The sequence below is a fragment of the Bactrocera neohumeralis genome, chromosome 3 (genome assembly GCF_024586455.1).
Source record: "Bactrocera neohumeralis isolate Rockhampton chromosome 3, APGP_CSIRO_Bneo_wtdbg2-racon-allhic-juicebox.fasta_v2, whole genome shotgun sequence".
In the NCBI taxonomy this organism is placed as follows: Eukaryota; Metazoa; Arthropoda; class Insecta; order Diptera; family Tephritidae; genus Bactrocera; species Bactrocera neohumeralis.
Window position 1 is genome coordinate 310,666 of NC_065920.1, and position 12,588 is coordinate 323,253.

General features: G+C 34.4%; 3 protein-coding genes across 3 annotated transcripts; 1 reads left to right on the forward strand and 2 right to left on the reverse strand.

Moving 5' to 3' along the window:
* The first annotated feature begins 51 nt into the window (after window positions 1-51).
* Window positions 52-1,419, forward strand: LOC126752040 (general transcription factor IIH subunit 3). The gene is made up of 6 exons (XM_050462574.1): window positions 52-152; window positions 206-386; window positions 445-640; window positions 708-1,089; window positions 1,163-1,199; window positions 1,282-1,419. The coding sequence occupies exons 1-6, from the start codon at window positions 131-133 to the stop codon at window positions 1,340-1,342; spliced, it is 879 nt and encodes a 292-aa protein (XP_050318531.1). The 5' UTR covers window positions 52-130; the 3' UTR covers window positions 1,343-1,419.
* On the reverse strand, window positions 1,343-3,231 carry LOC126752039 (5-methylcytosine rRNA methyltransferase NSUN4). The gene is made up of 4 exons (XM_050462573.1): window positions 3,019-3,231; window positions 2,778-2,961; window positions 2,178-2,723; window positions 1,343-2,126 (listed from the first exon to the last, which is right to left on the reverse strand). Exons 1-4 carry the CDS (start codon window positions 3,073-3,075, stop codon window positions 1,417-1,419), a joined length of 1,497 nt encoding a protein of 498 aa, XP_050318530.1. The 5' UTR covers window positions 3,076-3,231; the 3' UTR covers window positions 1,343-1,416.
* Window positions 3,232-6,036: 2,805 nt separating this feature from the next.
* LOC126752038 (sialin) lies at window positions 6,037-12,281 on the reverse strand. Its single transcript, XM_050462572.1, has 5 exons — window positions 11,963-12,281; window positions 8,718-8,935; window positions 7,027-7,813; window positions 6,606-6,892; window positions 6,037-6,552 (listed from the first exon to the last, which is right to left on the reverse strand). The coding sequence occupies exons 1-5, from the start codon at window positions 12,000-12,002 to the stop codon at window positions 6,373-6,375; spliced, it is 1,512 nt and encodes a 503-aa protein (XP_050318529.1). The 5' UTR covers window positions 12,003-12,281; the 3' UTR covers window positions 6,037-6,372.
* Between the last annotated feature and the right edge of the window lie 307 nt (window positions 12,282-12,588).

Genomic DNA, 12,588 nt, shown 5'->3' on the forward strand with positions numbered 1-12,588 from the left:
ACAGAGTATGTTCAACAAAAACGAATACCTTGATTAAGTAAGTACGTTTAGTTATTTTTCATTGCATGCTCAATTGTTTTGGTAGCATTAGTTAATTTCTCATTTATCTACTCTTGTTAACTATTCCAAAATGAATAAACAACAAGATGATGGTGAGTCTTCTTCCTTATTGGTTTACTTCTATTTTTATAATCTGCTTTTTTAGAGTCGAATAAATTTAGCTTGCTGGTAATTGTGCTAGACACCAATCCATCACAACGCATAGTGCGCCAAAATGCCCAGTTACTTACCCAATGTGTGGAGGCCATTATTGCTTTTGGTAATGCACATCTAATGCAGTGTTCACAAAATAAACTGGCTGTTCTTTCCTGTCATCATCACGCCACGTATGAGAGTCTGAATATGTGAAAAATTTTAATTGAGAGAGATTCGTATATTTTTCAGTGATTTCCTGTATCCTTTCCCTGGAAAGCAGTTGGATGTTCGCCAGATTGATGGACAATATGAAGTATTCAGTTTGGTCGAGAAGACTGTAAAACAACGCCTAAGCCATATTATTACTAACGCACCAAAATTGAATGCACCTTGCGAAAGTATTTTAGCAGGCAGCATGGCGATGGCTTTATGCTATATTTCTAGAGTAAGTTCGCAGAAGACAGATCTTATTAATTTAAATAGAGATTTTAACGTGTAATGTTATGCTCTAGATACAACGTAATGCTGCTGCAGGTGTAAAAATGCACTCCCGTATACTAGTTGTGACAGGCAGTAATGAATGTGCTTCTCAGTACATGACGTATATGAATGTTTTTTTCACGGCTCAGAAACTAGGTATTACAATTGATGTTTGCGCAATGGATAAAACGATGAGTCTTCTGCAACAGGGTTGCGATATTACGGGCGGTCAATATTTACGACTAACACAGTTAGATGGTTTATTACAATATTTGCTATGGGTGTTTTTGCCCGATCCACAGATGCGTCAGAAGTTGGTACTGCCTCCGGCAACAAAAGTTGACTACAGAGCAGCTTGCTTTTGTCACCGAGAGCTGATTGATATTGGCTATGTTTGTTCGGTGTGTTTATCCAGTAAGTTTGTTATATATGTATACCTTAACATACTTATTATTTATAACAAATTTTAATTTTTCACTTATTTCAGTATTTTGCAAATTTAGTCCGATTTGCACCACTTGTCAGTAAGTTGCTTTTAAATTTACGTAACGTTATTTTTAAACATTTCCTATAGTAAATCTGATGTCATATACTCCTTTTTTACAGTACGGTTTTTAAAATACCTGGACCCATGCCCATTAAACCAAAGAAAAAGAAAAAGGTATAATTGTAATTTACTTATACAAATTGTTATATAATTAACTTAACTTATGCAAAAAAATATATCTTATTTTTGTCAAATTACATATTTCTCATTAATTTACAGAAATACATTGGGCCATAGTTAGCTGGCAAATAGGGGAGCACCATTTGTCCATACTTTAGAACCCTATGGTTTTCGAATTTAAATATGTCCTCGAAGAACTTAATTATGTAACTTAAATCTTTAACTGTAGCGGTTATACCATTTTCGTTAAAAGCCTTCTGTAGCGCCATATGTACAACTCCATCGTTCTGCACAGGTGAAAGTGAACATGTTGAATAAATTAAGCTGCCACCTGGTTTTAATAGTCGTAAACAATTCGAGAGGATGTCAGCTTGTAGTTCTGGAATCCGTAGTCGCTCTTTTATACGAGTCGATTTAAATATATTGTTGTCATTTACGGTCACAGAATGGCGGTCTGTAGTACATGGTACATCTACCAGAATTTTATCAAAGCTCTCGTAATTATCCATATATTTTGCATCACATTGGTTGAAAACTATCCGTTTATTTTCCCACTTCTCTTTATAGTCAAATATGTACTCTTGCATTACTTTACGAATTCGGTTGAGACGCGATTCTTGTATGTCATTACATATCAAAGTGTCTGGGAAAAGGGTTTGTAGCATTATAAGCGATTTTCCACCTGGTGCGGCACAAGCATCCAATACGCGCTCACCTTCTTTAATGTCTAAAAATAATGGCGGCAGCACTGATGCACCATCTAATAGATAATGTGAGAGTGCACCTAGAAAGAACAATTAGATTTAAAATGCATTAGTGGTAAAAATGTGTGTACCTGTTAAACATTTTTTTGGCGTAATGAATTCGGAACAATTCCCGATCTCGTAGGTGTATAATTTAAGATTATCTGGATAACACAACTCCGTTTCCAACTCAAATTTTAAAGGAAAATCAGTATTTGTAGAATAGTATTTATAATGATCTGATTCAGGTATCCAATCTTCCATTCCTTTTATTTTGTTTGCCGGCATAAACTCATATAAGCCCCCTGTCCCATACTGTGGATCTATTATTCGGCTATTTGCTAATTGAGTATCATTTTCAAACGCCATTTCTAGACTTTCTATAAATTTTTGATTCTCTCCATTCTCTGAATTGCTTTTAAATTCTGTCGCGTTGCCTGCACAGTACTGCAGCTGGACGGATGCTTCTGCTATTGAACTCATAGGATATAACGACTGTTTCTCACGTTCTTCTTGCCTACATAGTACTTTGAATAGGTTTTCATCTAGCGTATTATTTGAACCATTTATCGACAGTTTGTTATTGCGCCCAAGGCGATCTTCTACTACTTTTATTAGAGATTTTATATTTAGAGCCCCTAAAAAATAAATTATTGTACATAATTTGATATTCATCATATGACGCTTCCTACCGTTTAATTCCATTCCATTGCAAGTTTTATCTGCATCACCAAAGTTATTTACTACAGCTATATATTTATGCTCCGTTAATAACGCTGCCCGAATGTTTTTCCAACGAATACCAAAAACTGATCCATAAAAGTCATCGAAACTTTCTAGAGCTCGCTGAGTATTCGTTTTTTTTCCTTTGAATGCCTGTAAAAATTAATTCTAATGTGTTATTAATTGACTGTTATTATTCCATACACGCACCCATCGCTGACTTTTCAATCTCATTTGCAAATAAACTAGGCTCTTAGCTCGTAACATTTTTAAAGATGTTTATTTATAAGAAACGTTTTCCACTCATACTCGACTATTGCAGCAAATATGTACTTATGTGTTTGTTTCCTAACTGCTACCCACAGTAGGAATATTCTAAGTTACCAATTATCAAAACAAAAACATGCTCAAAATACCGTACGAATTAAATACAGCAATTAGCATAAGTACAAATTTTACTAGTCGAAATGAGCTACTGTCAAATAAAAATCAGCTGTTTTAATCACATGTGTAAACAAGCACACTATAAGCATTTTCTTTGATTTCATTAATTTTAAATTATTAGGTCAAGGCTATACTTTACGGAATCATTTCTGTAGTTAGTCTTCATTTAAAAAGATGCAGTGGAAGATAGCTTGAATAAGCTTTATTCAAAACTCATACTCAGCACGAACTTTACTATAAAAAAGGACTTTCAATCATCACTTTGCAGAAAGAGGTCTCCTAAAATACCGTCTTCTATTTTTAAAAGTGCTTTGTTTGCTAAAACCAATGAGTTGCCGCTTAAAATATTGCTGCCTTGCAGTAAATATATTCCACCGTGGAAAGTAAATGAATCTTCTTTCATTAGTGATCTTACTTTTCTTCGCAAATCCATCACTCCAAGCACTATGTATAAATCTCGATTTTTGGAATTATCTGCGCACTTCAAATCTTTTGGTTGGCAGTTTATATATACTGATGGCTCCAAATCGTCGCATACATCTTTTGCTGTAGTTGATGATAACCAACAAAGAATATCGTATGGTTTATTATTTCCATTTTGTTCAATTTTTACCGCTGAAGCTACGGGTATTCTCAAAGCTGTCCAGTATGCCCAACAAAACCTTGGTAAATTCATCATCTGTACAGATAGTCTATCGTGTTTTCAAGCTTTAAAAAACTGCAGTAACTACAATGACGTCATTATTGGCATTAGATCGCTGTTGTTTTCGTTAGCACATAGACTAAAAATAATGTGGATACCCGGTCACTCTGGAATCATTGGAAATACTTTTGCGGACTCGGTGGCTAAGGAGGTGTGCATCACTCCAACAACTACATCTGCCTTGTTTGTTAAGAGTGATATAAAACGGCTTATTATTCAACAAAGATCCGCTAAATTGGCGCTTGATTGGATGAATTACAGACACCACTACTCTAAAATAAATTCAAATCGTATCAAACCATCCTTTCCGTCATCGCTTTCATCTAATTATATCATTCCATATATCAGACTTCGCATTGGCCACTCCATTATCACACACGCTCACATACTAAATGGCACTCAGATCAACCAATGCCCATTTTGTGATTCAGATTTAAATCTATTGCATCTTCTGCAACATTGTCCAGCACTTCAAACTCATAGACTGTCAAACTTCAATAATACTGATCCAATAATTTTATTGATGGATCCCTCAAGCAACAACATTTCGAAAATCTACAACTTTTTGAAAGACAGCGACTTCTTCGACGCATATAACATAACCAGTCGGCCGATAGCCCATGATGCTAGTGCTGCGTATTTTCTTAAGTTTGTATAATAATTGTATTATTATGTAAGCTTTTATAAAATAAAAAAAAAAAAAAAAATAAAAAATTATTAGGTACATACATACATATGTAATGTTTAATATGTTAAAGGTATTCTAGATATGAAAGTTTTACCTGCTACAGTATTCGGAACGCAGTTGACCAAGGGTTTTACGCGGTAATTCGAGCTCACTGTATGCGATAGATGGGGATTGAACTCCAAAGACGAAGTTCATTGGGATGGGATCGATAAAATGTTAATAGTTTCACTGTGAATGGCGTTCAATACATTGTAGTCCTTATGTATTCTGCGACCTTATTATTAGGCGTAGACTAAATATGTTCACACTGTAGAATTTAATACTTCTTGCAATGAAAAAATGAGAAAGGTCAAAGAAGATGGAAGAAGAGAAGAGAAGAGAGCCCTTGTGCGTTGGTACAATAACGTTTGGTCTATTCTCTATCAATTTTAAGGTCTCAGCAGATCTCAAAATAGCTAAAGTAAAGGCTAATGACGCTCTTGTGCGTCGGCAAGATTGGGACATATAACTTGTGGTCTACTCTCTATGAATCTTATGGCCGAGGAAAGTCTTAAGATGGCCGTATTCCCTACATGTATTACAACTAACCGAGGTGCAGTTTGCATGGAACGTTTAAGCGCAATTTCAGTAGAAAAATTAATTCCTCAGAGCTGGGGTTGGATTTAATGCCAGTACGGCTCCGGAGGATATAGAGCAGTCCGGCTAGTAGCAGTTGCTCTAGTGATAACATACAGTATCAAATCTTTGAAATAAAGTGCGGATCAATTCCGGTAACGGTAATTGATATTTTCCAAAAACTATGCAACTGGTTTCTGTTTCGATAATATAACACGAATAAAGAAATTGATACATATGTATGTAAAAACACAAACCAGTTGACTTTCCTTCTGCCTAATATTCAGACCCAACAACCTTCAATCCGTCTTACTACCGTTCAAACTATTTTATTTTATTATTTTTATAGTGTATTTGTATAATGTTCAATATCAAGCCGAGTTTTGAGGTGTTTGTTACGTATTACGTATACATACATACGCGTTTTCTATAGGAAAAATATATATCATTAGGTTCTAGTAATATATTATTTATTCAAGTCAGTTACGCTCTTTTTAAGTAAAACACTCACCATTCCCGTTCTAAAAGATTTCAACGATAACGCAGGGTAAAGAGTACACCTTACAGGCTTACAGGAAAAAAATTCATAACATCTTTGTGGATACCAGATATAATGAATAAGTTATGTTTGAAAATATGTACATATGTATGTATATGTACATTCTATTTGATAGAAATGCCTACCACAGCTTTAATTATTTTATGGTTATCGTGACTATATTTAATTTCACTAACTTAATAGAAGCCTATCTTATTTTGAAAAAATACAAGTTTGGGGTCAGAAAAATATGTAACATTTGTTATATACATATACATTACATACATATATACGTGGTATATGACTGTTTAGTGTCCATTTTGTTTAACATATACAATTTTAAGGGGTCTTAAGATATGACACTTTGAGGAATTTCAATACTTTTACCATGAAAAGTACACATATTTGTCTATGTGTATGTGTATACTTATATAGTACGTCATATATGAAATTAATGAAGTTATTGGTTATTGTATTTAAATTTACATATATGCATACAACTAATGTTTAATAAATGTAAAAATTAACAACAACTAAGATAACATAAGCTCATTGCATTTTTGAGGGTTGAAAATTTTAGACATTGTCCTTTACTGGTTGAGCCTTCAATGGTGTCGATTCGTCCTTTCCTTCTTTTTTCTCGATCTTATTCCACGATTGTTCCTCGCCTGAGCCAAATATTACAAATACCAAGAACTCGATAGCGAAAAGGACTACAGTTACATAGAAAATTATGCGCCAAGCTCCAATTGTTTGCTATAAAATAAAAATTTCAAATATGTTCTGCTTTGAATTAGATATAAACTTACGTTATTCGTTGTAATAAAACCGACAAATATTGGAACTATGATGCCGGGAATTGTTGCAGCAGTGTTGGTAATTGCAACCAGTGTACCAGCGTAGTTAGGAGCAATATCAATGTGATTAGAAAGGAATCCAGAAAACATGCCACCCATGCCAATGATTCCAATTGTCATGATGATAACAGCTGCTGTGTGCTTACAACCGATGTTGCACAATGCCAAAAGGCAAATACCGGGTATGATTGTACATATACTTGTGGCAGTTTTGCGCGCAGTAGTGGTAGTAATTTTCCCTGAAAAAGAAGACATTTACATCCCGTAATGAATTGCGCAATGCAGAATGAAGACTACAACACAACGAACGCAATCGCGCATTATTATAATATTTTCTTCTTCTGCATTTGTATAACATACGATTTTCAATTACCTTTGGCTTTCAATGTGTCCAGAGTTTTACCCAATAATATGCTTAGAATTAGCATTGGAAAGTAAGGCAGTGCGCTGAACTGGGCATTACTCGATACATCGAATTTCAAAACTTGTTTCATGTAGAATGGTATTTCGATGAGAAACATATACCATCCCCAATTACTGCAGCAATGAGCAATTAAAATGGCCCAGAAAGGTATTGATGTCAATACTTTCTTCCACGGAACTGGCGGATGCTCCTCGTTTGATGCGGTATTTTCGGTTCCTAATTGTGAAGTTATCATTTGACGCTCTTCTGGACTGATGAATCGTTGTTTATTTGGGTTATCTTGTATGAGCAATATCCATAAAGTCATCCAAATTGCACTTAAGCCACCCATCCAGTAAAATACCGATTCCCATCCCCATTGTGCCGACAAAACACCAGCTAAAAGTATGGAAATAGCCGTACCAAAAGAAGTTCCCACATATATTATTGTCGACATAACCGATCGCTCATTGGGTGGAGCCCATGCAGCAATCATGCAGTGCATAGCTGGGAAAGTTGCCCCACCACCAATGCCCTCCAGAACACGCATTACAATTAAACCGGCATAGTGTGCTTTTGTCATAACCGGTGTGAGCAAAGTGGCAACTACATTAATCCCTACTGAAAAGAGCATAACCCATTTAGCAGAAAACTTTTCAGCTACCTGAGCACTTGGTATTTGCGACACCAAATAACCCCAGAAGTAGCAGCTCAACAATGTTCCTTGTATACTTGAACTCCACACAAATGGTCCTTCCTAAAATAAATTAATATACTTAGGCCATTACTTCTAATTATGTATTAGTAATTTTATACTATAGACGTTGTGCCAAAAAAGTACCCGGACATTGTGAATAAAACGTCATTCGAACGAACTTACGAGAGATGCCGAGCTCCCTTCAACGATCTCTCGATCATGTTTGAAGGCTTCATTCCACTCGTACGCTTATGTTTTTAAATCACTGTAAGCCCTTTCCGACATTCGCTATGATTCCGCACACGAAATTTGGTTAAAAATACAAAATTTGGGACAAACCTTTGTTCGATATTTTTACCCATTATAAAAGACGCAACACACTACTGAGGTGTACCGACAACTGCTGTATGCACACTAGTTGACAGATCGCGCTCACTTTTGGCATAGTAATTAAGGACAGTCCTACCTACTTTGTAAAATACATTTTTTTTTAAATATCATTTACCCGGGGAATTTAAAGTACAATTTCCGGGACCCTTTTTGTCACAATGTATATACATAAAAAGTAGATTGAAATTAGTTAATATTCTCGTATGCTTATATCTAAAATACCAATTATGTTTCACAGCTAATGTCATATTTATGAATTCTATATATGCAGTAATATTTTGGTATTAGAGTCAGTTTGGTAGACAGTCCGTATAGTCAGACAGCTCACATAACTGGACAAATTGCATGAACACAACGATTTCATTACAATTCCTTCAACCGGACATGAAAATTTTCCAATGACCGGAAACGAACACAATTTTGGTAAAATTTCGTTCAAATTGTTCAGAATGATCCGTAGAACATTTCTCGCATACGCGATTTTATACTAAAATCGACCTGCTATACATATACATACATACATACATATGTATGTGTATGTGTATATAAAGCAATATGGCATGTTCATATTTACCTCTAGTTTGGTTACATTTCCATTACCAGGCTTCTCACATACTTCTTCTGACGTGGAGTTCATATTATGAACCTCACCAGCAACACTATGTCCTGCCTCAATGGCGGTATGATTTAACATTGCTACCATTGCAACACTGAGGTTTACTTTGAGGCCGTAAATGATGGCCATACCGCAAGATCCAAGCACCGCTAGTATGTAACGGGCAGGTAAGCATTCTGCAAATAAGCAATTAAGCTGAGTTATATGTATGTATGTACATACAAGTATTTACATGTTTAAGCCTCTTAAGTATCATATGTGGAATATACATATGGTATATATATACAAATGGAATGTTTGGATGTGTTAAACTTGTAATTATGCTGAAATATACATATAAATAATATATACATACATATATATACTAGAGGACCCGTCCACGCTTCACTGTGGCTGATATAAAGATAATACTACTACTACCAATGTATATGACTTCTATTAGTTGGATTAAACTGTTAGTTAATAAGATTTAGCATTTTTGTGAAGCAACTTGTGTTAGTTTATAAAAAAAAAAGGATCATAAAGCATTTCGTGTGTTAATAAAGCGTTGCTTTTTGGGGAAAAATACTGTTCAATTTGTGTTCAGTGAAATCCACCATTGAAAAGATATTTGCTAAGCTGGAAACAGGCGAATTGAGCACCGAGGACAACGATGCTCTAAAGATGCGAAAGCTATGGGCAAAGTGGGTGTCTCGCAAGTTCATAATCTAATAATAAAATCGAATCACTGATTCTGAAAAGTGTTTGAGTGCTCACTAATCGTAATAAAGCCGAATTTTTGCGTCGGTGTGTGACAATAGAAACATAGCTCCATCATTTCCCAATGGAGTCCAATCGACTGTCATTCCAGTGGACTGCACATGATGTACCAGTTCTCTGGCGTGGAAAGACGAAAACTGATTACTGAGCCAGTTATAATCCATTGCACTGCGTATTTGGATCCAAATATGTACTTAGCAATTGTATTATTTTTTAGGAAGAATCTGTTTAAAATTGTACGCATATATTCAAATGATTCCTACAAACATGAATTTTGAACAAATGCTTGTGGTTTGAAATATAATTTTTATTTTTATGAGTTGTTTTAAATTTTGACATAAAGAGATAAAAGGTATCCTATGTCCTTACCCTGGTTCTAAGCTACCTCCCCACCAATTTTCAGGCAAATAGGTTCAGCCGTTCTTGAGTTATAAATGGTGTAACTAACACAACTTTCTTTTATACTATATATACATATATACATACATATGTAGTATGTACGAGAATGATTTTAATCCTTAATATTTCCGCCAAAAGACCAAACTCACAGGCTAAGCATTTGTCATTAATATTACGTAATTATGATTTCATGACTTATTACGATTTTAAAAATACCAAATCACTTGGTTTCATATGGAATTTCACATTTATGTGCAAGTGGATGCGCCATAACGATGAGGTGGCTTAACAATTATTGTATTGTTGTTGTTAATTATCGATCAACTAATTCATGTGAGAATGAGCGATTAGGTTATAAAAAAAATCGAAAAAACGTAAAATTCGGCTGCACTGAACAATAATACCCTTCACAAATACAAAAAATTCCATAAGTACATGATTTTAATCGTTCGGAGCTATATGCTATAGTGGTCCGATATCGGCGGTTCCAACAAATGTCCAGCTTCTTGGGGAGAAAAATTCGGGTGCAAAATTTCATATATCGATATCTCAAAAACTGAGCAACTAGTTCGCGATTATAAAGACAGACGGACACGACTAAATCGACGCAACTCATGATGCTGATCATTTAAATACATATATATTTTGTATGGGGTTTCCGAGGTTTACTCTTTAGCGTTACACATTTCTTGACACTGTTCAGGGTATAATAAAATGCTATTATAATCGGACTCATTTAGATATTAGGCGCGTGTCTTGTCTATATATGTGTATATTTATGAACATGAATTGGATATATGTATATGTATGTTAAAAATAACACAAATTCTGAAAACTATTGACAAAAATGCAACCATAAAAATTATTTAAGCATTGATTTCAAAGAAAACACTTAATAAAGTATCTTGAATTGGTATGTCTGTTTTTTATTCAAAAAATTCGGATATGAAAAAAGTTTTACATTAAAATAGCTATAGTTAAATATTTTTGGTGCCTAGTATTTTTATATACCTGCATTAATTTTTTATTTAATTAATCATCTTATCGCACTTTACTGTAGTTATTTACTCAATTATACGTAATAATTAATAAGAAAACAATGAGCTTCATTGAACGGCATTACACGTTTACTGATAACACAGTCATTGGTGCGTTTTATTAAGAAACAATCGCTACAACATCAAGAATTTATATACATATATTTATGGTAAATCCGTTTCTCACAAATGTCGTCATAAATGTCAACTGCAAATAAAAACCTTAGAGAGGGTTTATCTTTACATGGCTAAACCGCAGTTTTGTAGAACACTGCATTAATATTATTGTATTATTAAATTACAAATTCCTTTTTTCTTTTCCTTTTCGTACATTAACAGTATCTTCAATAAAGTTTAATTGCTAATTATTTCCAACTCAATATTAGTGTCAGGGTAGAGTAATCATATTTATTATTAAAAAGTGACATTTAAATGACCTTACTCATGATATCATAAGAAGTGTGAATATATAAATATATATTTTTGCGAAAATTTAAATACACAATAGTAAATATGTATGTCAGTGCATGTAAAAATATTAGGCACATCAGTATGTATCCATTTGTGATCTCATACCATGCGTTTGAAGCCAATCCTCACGTCACTTCCTGAGATTTCGTATTCTTTTTGACCCATTGCAATTTTTAAAAAATAAATAATTATAACAGAAAAGATAAAAATGCCCTAAACACATTTATGTACGTGCACACGTATGTATATAGTATGTTTGTTTATATATAAGTTGACACCTGCGATTTGAAGCAAGGAAGTCCATTGCTTCTACCCACGACCTTTTATCAGCCTTAAGGTCAAAATCTGAATGTATAACTTTGTTCTCCTCCCCGTTCATAATTACTGTGTGTAACATTAAAATACAAGAAGGTCACATTGACGAGCCACTTTCATTCTAACAAGCACTATGGCAATGGAGTAATTTATATTTATGAAATTTCCGGCATAAGTGTTTAACGGTTTATTTGACGCCGAATTTTTAATTCATCTACTTACTTCCTAAGATGCTGCCTTTTGCAGGAACCTCTTTAGCCATTTCACAAATTATTCGTGAACTTTTTTTAAGTTTCTAGTTAAGAATTTTAAGTAAATTTTGTTTCACTCCACTTTCTTTAAGGAAATTGTTTAGTTACTTTCACATTATTTCCAATAAAAGTTTTTAAATACTGAAACGATATTTACTTCGAAGTCTTCACGTAGTTATTCCCTAACAGTTCAACTTTTTGTTAGCGCTCCTAAACTGTGAGAAGCGGCAAGAATATACCCGCGCGACTGCCTCACACAAACTGAGTAGACGCTCTGAGGTGCGGCCAAGTTTTTGTTTGGTAAATGTACGAGTGTATCCAGACAGCAACCGGTCGGCAGCATTGACGATTCTTTATTGTCTTGCACGAGATACATATACACTTCACTGGCACCCGCGCTTTCTATTCAGCCAATATACATAAACAAAAATATATAAAAAAAATTATTTCTTCTAAATTGTGGTGGTTCAATACGTTTTTGGATATTCGGTATCTGACAGTTTGGCGTCAGAAAAATATTATGGTGTGCAACATCTGCTGGTATACGCCCGCAGATACACATATGTATGTATGTTTATATGATTTAATATTTGCATG